The 14945-nt window shown below is 37.0% G+C and overlaps 1 protein-coding gene across 2 annotated transcripts in view; it reads left to right on the forward strand.

Annotated features, from left to right (window-relative positions):
* Positions 1-6304: 6304 nt before the first annotated feature.
* LOC135224600 (uncharacterized) overlaps positions 6305-14945 on the forward strand; it is a 33681-nt gene continuing 25040 nt past the window's right edge. Inside the window, exons 1-3 of one of the 2 annotated variants that reach the window (XM_064263760.1) lie at positions 6305-6445; positions 8927-9069; positions 10206-10256. In XM_064263760.1, coding sequence (XP_064119830.1) covers positions 9003-9069; positions 10206-10256 — 118 coding nt within the window. In that variant the 5' untranslated portion in view covers positions 6305-6445; positions 8927-9002. Of the gene's footprint in view, positions 6446-8926; positions 9070-10205; positions 10257-14945 lie in introns of those variants that run through there. The other variant, XM_064263759.1, reaches the window with a different exon arrangement.

Below are 14945 nucleotides of genomic sequence, written 5' to 3' on the forward strand. Positions count from 1 at the left end.
AGACCACAATCATTACCCCATTGGCACCTACACTTTCAACTACAGATGATTCTGCCTTTGGAATGCAGGAGAAACCTTGCAAAGACATATGGACGAACTGCTAGGTAATCTTCCCTTCGGTGTGGTCTACGTCGATGACATCCTCCTATTTAGCCCCAACCTCAAGCACATCTTAAGGGCGTGAAAATAGTACTGCAAATACTTGAAAAAAACAGACTGGGCATAGGAAAAGGTGGATTTCCTGGTACATCAATTGAGGCCAGACAGCATTGAACCCCTACCACCCCAGAGATAGTAAAACCAATCATCGACTTCCCAAAACCAATAATAATGCAAGCAGTACAAGAATTTTCAGGACTAATTCATTATTATCAGAGATTTATCCCAAATATTGCTAAAATCATATTGCTAAAATCATTAGTCCAATCTATAAATGCTTACAAGGAAAGCTAAAAACTAAGTTGTTAAGAGGATTGAGATAATGCAGTTCTTCATAACAATCAATAACCTCTGCAACCACAGTAATATTTTCTCTACTCCATAGGCCCCTCACTTTGATGGTGAATGTGTTACACGGTGATAGGCGACACTTGAGCAGGACACAGATGATGGTCATCATCCGTTGGCGTTCTTCAGCAAGAAGTTAATGTCCGCGGAACAAAATACTTGACATTCGACAGGGAGCTCCTAGCAGTCAACAAAGCCATCCGTCACTTCCGCCACATGCTCGAAGGACGACAGTTCGTCGTACAAACAGACCATCAACCTTTTGTGCACGCCTTCACAAAGATAACAGATGCATGGTTAGCACGAATACAACATTACCTATCAGCAATAGTTGAACACTCCAATACCATCCAGCTTGGGATAGCTTATCCCGAAATAGCAGAAGCACAGAGACAATGCGGATCTACAGTGACTGTGGCGGGACAACCCTGCTCTTATGTGGAGTGGCCTGTCAATCAATAATAGAGAGACAACCATTGCCTGCGAAACAAGTACTGGACAACCTCGCCCCTACCTGTCAGAAGGCCTCAGAAGAAAGGCTTTCAACTTCACCCACAACCTGTCCCACTCATCAAGCTGATCAACCACCCAAATCTTAACAGAGGAGTACATTTGGAGGGGAATGAAAAAGACATAAAAATCTGGATGAGAGGATGCCTTCCATTTCAGATGTAAAAAAATCATACGGAATGTAGAGAGCAGAATAGGAGAGTTCCACACAATACATCACCAACTCTCCCACATCTACGTTAACATAGAGGGACCTCTAACTCTCCCTGAGGGGTACAAATACCTTTTCAACATCATCAACAGAGTTACCAGGTGGCCTGAAGCAATACCGATACAGCAACAGACTGGAGAGTTGTGTGAAAGCTCTCATCAGATGGGCCAGCAGACATAGAGTCCTGCAGATCATCACAAGCAACAGGGGGCCCAACTTCACGGTCGCCTATGAACTTCCTTGCTGACAGTTTCGGTACAAAGGTAATGTACACAGCGGCCTACAACCCAGAAGCTAACGGTATCATTGCAAGGCTACACCTGTCGTTAAAAGCATCACTCACCGCTAACTGCCAAGGCGGGAGTTGGAGAGAGGAGTTACCTTGTCTTATTGGGCCTGAGAATGTCACCACACTTGGCATTCAACACATCTCCAGCAGAAGCCCTGTACAGCCAATCACTAACATTGCCAGCTGACATCTTTCAAATCAAACGAGCCCAACATCCCTGCCCAACACCCATAAAGCATTAGCATGAATAATGCCAACCAAAATAACGTACCACATGGCCAGGAAAGTGTATGTCCCCAGTGAACTACAAAATGGAAAATATGCGTTCATACAGGTAAACGCACACAGAAACCCCTCCTCAGCCTACTTGGGACCATACCATGTCATCCGGAGAAGAAACACGACTTACCAGATGACAGTGGACGCAGAACTACATGGGTCTCCATCGACTGCCTAAAACTGGCATACCTCCCAGACACCAACCTACAACCATACCTCTCCGAGGGAGGGAGTCCTATAGGGTCCCAAGCGGACCCACACACACCATCTATCCCACCTGGCTGGTTAATCTCCTCATAACAAGCATCTCTCAGCACCAAACACATGTATATAAGAAACAGAATATATTGTGGATCTTTTGTATGCATATTATCATACATTTAATGTTATGATAAATGTATCATTATTACCACATGAGTTGCAATGTCAGCATTTCAACTAATATGTATCATAACTTCATTCATATCTTGTTCATCGATTTATATACATATTTCCATCCTTCAGCAAGAACAGTTGATTATACTGTGACTGCTGTTTTGTTTGTCTCATGTCAGGCACTACATTTCAGCTCGCAAGTTTGTAGTTGCAGCTTCTTACTCATGCCTTCGCTACAATCTAAATTTAGGATTTATGTGAGTGGGAACTGAAAATTTCCAACACTGGTCTCAGCCTCTACAATAAAGAAATCTACTTTGAGATTCAGGGCCTCTGTAACACGGTTTTTTTTCGCAATAACTTTTTATCAATGCATTTCATAAATATAACGCTTATTCAGAATTCACATTATATCTACACATAAATTTTGACTGTATTCTGCATTACGTAGGTTGAATAAACTTGGTACTTATAACGTAAAAGTGACTTTTTTTGAAGATGGGCCAACTTACTCAGAGAAAATGTTTCGAACGCACTCGTTACGTAACTTATGACAGCATTTCTTCCCTCTTTCTCGATGGATGATTGGCTATACGTAACGAAGGCTAGACCTCTAGCAACAATGACATACAAATTTAAATACAAGCAAAGCAGTACACCTTTATGAACTCTGAAGCCTCTCCACTGATAATTGCCATAATGAACAAACCATCAAAATATGTTAATAAATACAAAAACACTTCGATTATTAGTCTAACTCCCAAAATAAGTGTCCTAAGAAATTACAGTCTACTTTATAGGTCACAATCATATTGACAAGATGTAGGGAATAGTTGGCAATTTTCAAAAACATAGTAGGCAAGCTTGATTTGATAACTGCTATATCCAATGTCAAGCAATTTTTATTTTTTGGCTCTCTACCTATTTACTGAAAAAAAATAGCCGGTACCGTATTTTGGCTTTAAACCTTCACCAATAATTATCGTCAGAATGATGACTTCGCGAGGCTCCACCCACTTTGGTCTCGTTATAATTCAAGATAACACTGAAGGCTATCATGGGCATTGTTGGTTTAGAAAATTTAACTTCTGGCTATAAAAACTCATTTCTCGAGCAGTTGTAAGAAATGCTAAATGATCCTTAAGGATCCCAGCAGTTGACCTAAACGTTTAATTCATGTATATTACTGCTATTACTACAGTAGTATTGCTACGCTAGCACCCCACCCACATCGTTCCGCCATTCATAAAGTCTTTATAACCAACACGTCGTACGGCCTAAAGAAGAAGAAAAAAAAATATAGGATGATCTGTTGGTCTGCTGGAGATTTTAGCACATATAAGCTTGTATTTACTTTGGATAAAAATCTTATTTTAACAAAAATAGTTATATAAAGGCTGATTACATACAATCTCTCCCTTTCTCTCTCTTGGTGGCATAGTGAATAGTTAATGGAAATGTTCAGAATCCTGAATGACATTACAAGTATTATAATCACGTTACGCTAAATACAAATCAGACCATAAAAATTGGATTTAAACTATAAACTGAATAATTACCTATTCAGGCTATAGTAAGTATGGCAACGGGCTTTCTCTTGACTGTATAGTTACAAGTCGTAAGACAAATGCAGTTTTGCAATCACGGGGAAAATTCCAAATCCCGTTACCCATTCTTGACTGCTATGGGTTTCAGAGCCGATGGAACAAGGTGAATGAAGTTTCTGTCTGGCGGATGGGCGGGGCAACATTTCGTAAAACGGTGTTTACCTTGCTTACGTAATGAATGTTTTTCGACTCTTGGCTCGTAATCATTGGCCATGGCGTCGGCTAGATAATTTTTACTCTATAAGAATTAAAACTATCGGGTTTAGGTTGTTGATAATGCTGACAAAATTTGTGTGTGGTTGTAAAATATACATATGTCAACTTTCAGCTACATCCGATGCTTTGATAAGGAGCAAAGTCCAAAAAACCGTGTTAACAGAGGGCCTGAATCTCATAGTAGTTACTTTTCCTCTATACAAGTTTAATTTAGCTTCTTTCCTTGTGGATTGTTACTATTTCAAGTTTCCAATGACCATGAGTCAACTTCATTGCAATGACGTATTTCATTAATTTCTCCATGTGCTGTTCGAAGCAAAAGAGTCTTACATGACTGCAATTTTGGTCGTGGTAGAAAAAGACGACGAAAATCTAAAGGTTATAAAAGTAAAATCGGTACACAGAAAAAGAATAAGAAGTAATTCATTTAAAACTCTTGGTAATCAAATTCCCAAGACTCAAAATTTTAAGGTCAATGAAGTGTTTGCATGTTCCTCTGTTTGGCTGCTGCAAGAAGTGACCAAGAATACGTTGCTCCAACACCTGTCTTCTTTGTGGTCTTCGTTGGAGACGCCAGTCCAGTAGTTCTCTACCGAGAGAAGCAAAAGAATAAAACGAAAAACATAACGATGCAGGAAATATTATCACCCAAACATTAATACGATATAATTCCTCTGTTGGTAGGTAAATGAAAGTTTGGTCCGAAATTTACCACCCATTCCCCTACGTAACCCTTGTGCAACTCCCACTTATCTTCACTGTGCTTACTCCTTCAGTTCACCTGATACCCCAGATAAAGTATTAATAATCCTTCTCTACGAATTCTACCTTCTTTCATTCTCATTCCACATCCACTTCTCAAATCGACAGAACAATCCATTCATACATTCCAACCTTGATTTCCATAGACACTGCAAGTCTTCTGATATAATGAGGTTGTTAACCCAATGACCTGCTTCAAAGATATTTGACTGGCCTATGTACGTTTTGCTTCTTGTCATCTTTTTGTGTCCATTGCGTAACCTCCCTAAAAGAACGTCCACTCACCACACACACACACACACACACACACACACACACACACACACATATATATATATAAAAAGTTCCAGACGAGATATTGTATCGGCAATCAGCAGGGTCCATCAAACACATAAAAAAGTCCATGGTTTATTACAAAAACGTTTCGCACATAACTCAGTGCATCTTCAGTCTGTAAAATTAAAACATACTCATTAAAATATTATAAATAACATTAAAAAGTAAATAAAAATATCAAAAAAAATTGAAAAAAACTTAAGATTAACTTTACTTTAAAAAACCATCACAAGAATGTGTCAAAAGTAAAAGAGAGACCCAGTGCCTAACAACCTGTTAGAGTGGAGAAGGAAGAACCTGCAGTCTTGGTCATTCGTTCTTCCTTCTCCACTCTAACAGGTTGTAGGCCACTGGGTCTCTCTTTTTACTTTTGACACATTCTTGTGATGGTTTTTTTAAAGTAAAGTTAATTCTTAGTTTTTTTTTCAATTTTTTGATATTTTTATTTTCTTTTTAATGTTATTTATAATTTTAATGAGTATGTTTTTTAATTTTACAGACTGAAGATGCACTGAGTTATGTGCGAAACGTTTTTTGTAATAAACCATGGACTTTTTTATGTGTTTGATGGACCCTGCTGATTGCCGATATCTATATATATATATATATATATATATATATTCATTATATATAATATATATATATATATATATATACACACACATATATATATATACTATATATATATATATATATATATATATATATATATATATATATATATGATCATCGTCACGAATATTCACTGCCTCGTCTCTTTGCTGACATATAATAGGGTATAGAATCCTATGCTTAGAGGTGGGGCCAGATAGACCCCACCATAGTGGAAGCGAGAGTGCACATTTTTGGGAGTGCCTGTAGTCAAGGGTTCAGGTACCAACTTAGATTGGCCCATTGGGAAAACGAACATCCAAGATTTCAATCCCTGTTTTCCATCTACTCCCTGCTGTTTGAGACCTGTCCCTCTTCTAGAATGTTCTTTATAGACATCAACTGATGCCCTGGATGCTGGAAGAAGAGCAAATCAGGCAGAATCAAGGATCATATAAAGAAGTTATGACTGATGCCTGCATTACGTGCTGCTTCAAGAGCAAGAGCCCGTGCCAGCACAAGGTTGGCTTAATCTTAAGCAACTATGATGCTCACTCTCAGTCTGCTACACTGTCGTCGTGAGAGCAGTCTTGCTGCTAATTAATCGTTGTGCTACATGCTCGACCAGCCCACTGCTCCTCAAGGCAATCTTTTCTGTGAAATGGAACCATAATCAAACCACAAATGGTTTTGTGAGGCAGCCCTCAGAGAAAGACATCATAGATCATCATTGAAAAATGCACTTCGCAAAGGAAACCCATGGTATGTGAAAAGACATTCATTAATGTGTTATATAATTTTAGTGACATAATCGTCCGTTGTTCATAGTGAATTAATTTATTCCTTCCCCCTGTGTGCCTTGAATACTAAGGAAAGAAAAGAACCCAGTACGCACATGCTTACCTGGATCAATCTATTTCCAGATACATGTTATTTCGATAACCTCATTTCCTTCACCACCGTCTTACCTATACTTTGTTTTTTTCTATCTGTCAACCCGCCTGTGGTGTTTGCGCAGGGTAACACTGCTTCCCAAGCTTTAAATAGTTACACTTTGTGTAAGTTTTAGGTAAATAAAAGGATATCTTGGTGTACATTTGCAACTGAAAAGTTTTTAAATAATTTACTGTATGCCAATTACACCATTAATATTCGAAATAGGATATTGTTATTATTGATGAATGTAAGCTGCCTTTTCGGGGTGGCGAATGGAACAGCCAAACTTAGTGGCGGGAAAATTGCTTCTCTCGCTGTTCACTACGGCAAGATGTCAACTTTATTGGACCACACCTACTCTGCTACTATGCTACTTGTTACTTCATTACACGTAAGTATATCAGTATATAATTTTAATTTTTATAAAGTGCGTTTTAGCCAGATACGATATGACGTAACTTGGTTTAGTATCTGTTTAATGGAATTTGTGGAAATATTTTTGCATTGACCGTATTTAGAAAGGAGAAAGCTCTGGTTGTACTGCTTTTTACTTCAGGCTGCCACCTTATTCGCTAAAGTCACTGGCATCAATATCATTGCTGTTAGTATAGTATCCTGGATTCACTTAAACGGGAACCCCAAGAGTGGTGCATCTTGATTAACGAATTACAGTTGAGCGAGAGGGGGGAGGGGGATGGAGTAGTGTTGTTCCGTCTCCCTCTCACACTCCCTCTCTCTTGGACCGTAATACAACTTATTCAGATAAATCAGCTGATTTATAAAACATCTGTTCACTTTATTTTTATGAGGAAATATTCGTTTTTCATCATTCTTTCTCGAGACCGTTTTTCAGGCAAGAATATTAGGGTGGTAATCATACATACAATGCAGACAATATCTTTATGACGAGCAGAGTTACAAGGAAAAACAATAAGGATTTTTTTTTAACATAAAAGTGCCCGCTGCCACTGCATGATTATATGGTAATTCCTCATTTCTTGTAGTTGACTGAAACAAATTTGTAGCTACTCCTTTTATTCAACATTACAGTTATGTTAAAAAGACGTATCAGTGCCAGGCTACACGTTATTAATAAATGAATATGTAAACAAATGTAAGGCTCCTTTGATTAAGGGATTACCACCCTAATAGTCGTGGCAAGAAAATTGTCTCGAGAATGAATGATGAAAAACGAATACTTCCCCATAAAAATGAAGTGGCGAACAGATGTTTTATCAATAGAGTGATATGCGTAAGTTGCATTAGGGTCCTGGAGGGAGGGAGGGAAAGAGGGGGACAATACAGCACACTCCACCCGGCTCCCCCCACCGCATCTGGCTGTACCATTCGCCACCCCTAAAAGGCAGCTTACATTCAACAATAATAACAATATCCTATTTCGAATATTAACGGTGTAATTGGCATACAGTAAATTATTAAAACACTTTTCAGTTGCAAATGCACACCCAGATATCCTTTTATTTACCTAAAACTTAAACATAGCGTCACTATTTAAAGACCAGGACGCAGTATTACCATGCGCAAACACCACAGGCGAGTGGACAGGTGAAAAAAAACCGAGTATAGTGAAATCTGCCCACGGAAGGCAGAAGGCAACAGATTCAACACTGCAACATTTTCAAGCTATAATCTTCAGCAGCTGATTTCTAACTGAATCTCATCGTGTGATTCTCGAGCCAATGACTCTCCGATTGTAGTCTAATTAAATATTCATTCTTTGTTCTGTTTATTAATAATTATGTGTTTCAATCCTCATTTGCCATGCTTTAACTGTGCACAATAAAGTATAATTTTTTTAATTAATCTTAGTTTCCAGTGGCGACCTATTCCCAGTAATTCAAGTGTAAATTATGTCATTCATGTGAGTACCGAGTACGTTTTAGTCACGGTTACTGGTTATGCAAGGTCCTAAGGTAAATTCCCTACTACTTCCTATCCCTTCCCGTCAAGTACGTAATATATATATATATATATATTATATATATATATATATATATATATATATATATATATATATTATAATTTTAATATTATGGAAATACAGCAGTTAATGGTCTGAATAAATTACAAGAGAGATATATAAATTGCTTAGGTAATTTACGAATAAAGACGCATCGCATTATCAATGCGCAGATGATGGCTTTCATGTGATAAGTCTCACGAAGCAAAACCTTATCATTCACAGGACAAACTGAAGTCTTGGGAAAATAGCTTAGCGATTCAAGGAATGACATTAGATCTGAAAGATAACGCCCACTTCACGACCTTTATTTTTCTTTTCTGAAGGTAGAATTCCTTGAGAACGAGTGCAAGCATCGCCTGCAATGCTCAATGCAGCAACCTGCATAAAAGTGCCTTGTCAATGCTCCCCTGCGTCACAGGCGCCGTCATCATGGCAAGCTCTTATGCTCTCCTAGTCGTCTCTTTCGGTAAGTAAATAAAATGAAAATAGAGGCTGCTCAAAAGAAAAGCAAAGCTGAAATTCAGACAGAAAATAAAACTGAAGGCAATTAAAGTTCTTTCAGTCACATTTCGGATCTTTTCCACCAATAATCACAAGATTAATTTTTTTATACTGTCGTTTCTAAGCAGTGTACTCTGAGACATCTTTAAATCAGCTTCTTTACTTGTTGTTCCAAGTGAAATTTTTCAAAAGCCAAAATTTGATGATGTCCCTCATTACGCATCATTTTAAGAGAATCCGATGAGGTTTGGGACTTCTTCCTCGAAGAGAAGGTTCCTGCATTCGACTAATCGAAGCTAATTGTCTTTCCCAGTTTTGTAATCATCTGTTATTCCGTATTCACGTATGTCGACGATTTATTCCTTTGATAGTCGTTCCCATCATAAATATGGCCCTACCTGAAGCTACTAATGTCTGCAAGGCATCTAATTTGCTAACAACTTCTCTAGATATATTTAGCATTTATTCATCTTCGTCATATTATCTTCATCACTACCATCTCTTCCAACGCCGCGTTGACGCAAAGCGTCTCTGGTAAATTTCGCACCCTTGTCTTTCCTGCGCTTTGTCTTCATAAACACCCCTTCTCGTATTCCTCAGTCTTTTAAATTAGTCTGTATTGCTTTGGTTACCGATACCAGTAGGGATGGTGCTCCCCACTTCAATTTTATTCCCTAGATATCTAAGGAAAGAGCATTTCGTCTCAGCTGCCATATGATACTAATTTCTAATGGGGAATTTATACAGATTTGTTTGCCTGACGTTTCTTTTCGAACGCTTGCTTTACTGGCCACTAAGTACTATACTTAGTACAGCCTTGTGGGCGGGTACCGGGCCTCTTGTAAACGGAAGTTGAGCTCGAAATTTTGTTCTGTTTGACTCATATCAACTTATACTCGTGAAATCTGTATACATTTGTCTTCTTTTGTATTCCCATTGTCTTGGCTTTAAGAGATAGCTCGATTATTATTCCTTCGAAATTTCTTCCACTCTTTTGATGTTTCAATAAGAAAACATTATGCATAACAAAATGTTTCTGAATCCAACTTTATCTGAATAGACGCGAATAAAAGCTTGATTATGTTTTTCTTCTCTTACCAGGCACTGTTTTTCAGTTGGTGAACGGATTAGCTGAATCAGAGAATCCTTCAGGTAAGGCCAATAAGTTTTATCTGACATTATGTATACCGCATCAATTAAGGTCTGTCAGACTCTACATTGTATTCCTTCGTGAAGCCCCAAGAGTTTTACTGACAAATGGGAGGTCCTCACTATATTTTAACTGGAATGTTGACAAAATTTAGCTTCCAGTTTCGAAAGATGGTGAGAATCGTAATTACGGTATCGTAGGACGGTGAGCTTCACTGTCTTATTTCTCAATGAAGAGGATTTGAAACGCAAATTTCGATTAATTATGACCTCATTTTGGAATATCGATAGAGTTTGCTTCTCATAATTCAGTGATGATATTTGTCTTTCACTTTCGGATGAGGATGGGATTTATGAAGTCACTTTCGAATAATGGTGTGATTTATAGTTCACTTCGTAATTATAACGAGCTATAGGAGCACGCTGTGGATGTGTGATAAATGAATCACGTGCTAAAGTTATCATAATAATAATATATATATATATATATATATATATATATATATATATATATATATATATATATATATATATATATACTTATATAATGTTGCTTTCGCAATGATCATCCACTCTGTGACTATGAAGCGTTGAGAAATTGTTTTCAGATTCCTTATTTTTGGTTAAAGTTAGTATGTTCTAATAACGTATGTTCAGATTTTGCATAACACAATTTAAACGTTAAGAATAACGTAGACTGTGACAAGAGAGATTGACATTGTCCGTCCGAAGCAAGAAATTGCTGTCATCACTCGAGATAAGGAGATCTCAAAGTCTCCGTTTTGTTTGAGGGATCCTGTCAATCCTACGACGCTCGTGACGTGTTTCAGACTTGTGTCTTTGTCGAGTAACCACATGAAGATTTCACAATTTTTCTGTAAAGTTACGTCATATTAGAAGCTTTTAGAAGGATTCTGCCAAAACGTTTCACATACGTCTGATGCATTTCATTTCACAGAAGTAGTTAGAGATGTTTTTGTATTGAAAACTATCTAATATTACTGTTAAATTAACACTTACATCTCTCGATTTGTCAAAAGAGAAATGTTGACTCGTAATAGCGTACATTTTTAAGTGGAACGGTTTGTGACGTCACTCAATGAAATGACGAAACTTAATTTCATTCAGGAAAATTCCATAATCATATCTCTCATTTTAAAAGATTTTGATTGTCTTAAATCACGTAATAATAAATGTTATTTATGATTTAGTCCCATTTCTATTTATTATTTTAAACGAGAATTATAACGATTTAGCAAAGACCTGGCCCCAAAAAGTTTTGCTCAATGTTACAACCATTTTGGGGCCGATACACAGATCAGTTTCCATAATACGAGAGCAAGTTTTTGTTCATTCCGATATCAGAGACCATTTGCATTAGTGCAGAGTCTCTCTCCAGTAAGAGAGAATTTAGATTTTCACATTAATGTAAAGATTTTATACCTAGTGGTTGGTCACTCGTAAATTTTAATTTGGTATTTCTTAGATTTATTTAATATTGCTTAGTGCTTATTTGTGGAATCTGAACAGACGTAAAAGTGTGAAACGGCACCTTTTTTTTTTTTAATACTATGGTGAATTTTTGGAGCTAGCTGCAGCAGAAACATAATTAGTACCAAGGTAATGTGTTATCATAATGCAATATTCAAGTGGACTACATACATACGTTTTATAAAGCATAATCATGTGTTCAGCTTTTCTTGTTTTGAATTGCCGTAACACTCCCATTTTTGCTTTGCATTTTGCCAATAGTAGTGCTATTTGATCATTGCATAACATGTTCCTATTCAACATCACACCAAGGTCTTCAACTACTTCCTTATTAGTGATTGTCTCGTTATTAGGTCCCCTATATGCATTTAGCTTTCCTTCTTTATCTCCATAATTTATTGATTCAAATTTATCAGAGTTAAATACCATCCTATTTACCTCTGCCCATTCATATATTTTGTTAAGGTCTCTTTGAAGCAAGTTCCTATCTTCATCTAAAGTAATTTCTTTACTTATTCTTGTGTCATCGGCAAAATTATTCACTACCGAGTCCTTAACATTATTGTCTATGTCTGCAATCATAATAACAAACACCAATGCAGCTAACACCGTACCTTGTGGCACACCAGATATTACCTTAGCTTCATCCGATTTCTCATTGTTTGCAATAACTATCTGTTTTCTGTTGTGTAAAAATTCTTTTATACATCTTCCTACTTTGTCCACAAATATTATGTTTTCTAATTTTCTTTGCTAATATATTATGGTCTACCTTGTCAAAAGCTTTTGAAAAGTCTAGGTAAACCACATCTGTTTTTTTTTCCATTTATCATATTTTTATATATGTTCTCACGGTGGAATAACAGTTGGGCTTGTGTACTTTTTTTGGGTACAAAACCATGTTGTCCTATATTGAAAAAATTATTTTTTATTAAATGTTTCATAATATTTTTCTTCATTACCCTTTCATAATATGTGATGTTAGACTCACAGGCCTATAATTACTTTCCTCTAGTCTTGATTCTCTTTTGAAAGTACGGGTAATATATGGTAATTTATGCTCATCATCTTGCCATATCTACACTTTGTCTTAATAATATTGCAAGCGGCTTTGCAACAGAATGAACTACTTTCTTTAACAAAATGGCAGGGACACCATCTGGTCCAGCTGCTGATCCATTTTTAATTTCATTAACAGCCTGCACAATATTGGGTTCATTAATATCTGTCTTATAACTATTCAATATTTTCATTCCTTATTTCAGTATCATTATCTTCATTATCAATTCTAGGGGAATATGTTGTGCATAAATCTTTACATAGCTTACATGTGTATAAATATATGCATACATATACATGTATACAAACACATGTACGCAAGCACGCACGCATGCATGCATGCACACACACACGCACACACATATATATATATATACATATTTATATATATATACATATATATATGTATATATATATATATATATATATATATATATATATATATATATAAAATTAAAAGAAAAAGCAAATATGTAGGTGAATTGTTAAACCTCAGCTTTCTTCGCTTAGAGACAAGAGAAGGCCTAGTGACAAGCACTGGTTTCCTCGAAGGCTGCTGAAATGAAAGAACTATTTGAATTGATGACCATGCAATGTAAGGCAGGTGATCCGTACAGCCTGGGTGAAGCTTGCAGTTGCTATGTCATTTTTAAGGCGTGTCCGGATGTGTGCATATGTTTGTGCTTGTAATGATGGGTCCAACCGCCAGAGATCGGAGAGAAAAGGTGACACTCTCCTTATATAGTGATAAGGCAAAGGATGGCTTTGGCGGTCTCGGGGTCAAAAAAGCCATTTAAATGTAGAAACTAATAATTTGTGAGTTTTGGGAGTGATTACTTAGTCTAATTCAGGAGAACAGAATGACAGCTGGTTTGGGAAATAAAAAGTATATTTTTCTATTTACAAGAATTCATTAGCCTAGCTATATCTTAGCTTAACACCATTTGCAGAGAGAGCCAGCAACCAAAGGTAAGGGAGACTATAGCTAGTTTAGGCATATATTTTTGGGGGAAATGGGTTATAATTATGTCACAGGCAACTCAGGTTTTTTTTTGCTGAGTTAAGGGTCTGTACACTCTCAGAGTTCGAGGCTGTGTGTGTCTCTCTGCATTAGAGCCAGTGTCGTTACGTAGCACTTTGTGAAAACTTGTGTTTCGATGTTTCAGGAATTAAAGTTTAATTTTTTGGCATATTAAAGTGTTTATCGGGTTTAGTGAATAAGTTACGCACATTTGCAATGGGTATACAAGTTTGGGTTCCGGTCATATGAAGATGTGAGTGTAATTTCAATGTTTCCTTTCTTTCTTTTTTTCTCTTTTTATTGGTAATTAATTTGCTCAAAAGTGTATTTTAGTTTTTGATGTCCCTCGAGATTCGACGGACATTGAGGGGTTTTATGACAACATAGGCGAGGATTTTTGGTTATTGTGAGTTACGCCCTACAGAGAGGGAGAGAGAGAGATAGAAAGAGAGAGGGAGGGTCGATTGTTGAGCGTCTGAGAGAGAGAGAGAGGCAGATGGGTGGATGGTTTGCTGAACGAAGCTGTTTCTCTCTCAAACACCTTTTCTTTTTTTTTCTTTTTTTTTGTATCTCCTCCCTGTCTTTTTTTGTTGTTGTTCCCAGCACGACCTTGTATTGAATAATAACAGCAGTTTATAGGGTGATTTACTGGGCGCGGTGCATGTTTTTTTTTTCTTTTTTGTCTTTTATTGGGGGATGTTTGTCTTAATTATTCTGAATTGGGATTTGTGAGTATATAAAAACATTACTGTTATTGAGGTCGGGAAATATCATAAAGCATAAAAGCTTTCGTAAAGATAGCAAAATGGCGGACGCAAGTGGTACGACGACCCTGCTTCATCACATTAAGAATGTTAGTGCGTGCATGAGTCCATTTCGTTGAATCGTAGATGGAGTTCTTTCGCAGCCAGTACAAATCTTTATTGAAGGTGTAAATAATTATTTAAGCACAAAAAAGATAACAGATGGTATAGAGGCATTCAGAGAGGCAAAAGGTTTGTAAGATTTCAATAAGGGTGATCTCTCCTATCATTGCAGGAGTTTTCAATATGCAAAATGCCGAACCTGGGCTGATTTGCAAGCATTTTTAAGTGCAGCTTATGGCTCAAAGGAACACGGGG

This window comes from Macrobrachium nipponense, chromosome 12 (assembly GCF_015104395.2).
Source record: "Macrobrachium nipponense isolate FS-2020 chromosome 12, ASM1510439v2, whole genome shotgun sequence".
Lineage (NCBI taxonomy): Eukaryota > Metazoa > Arthropoda > Malacostraca > Decapoda > Palaemonidae > Macrobrachium > Macrobrachium nipponense.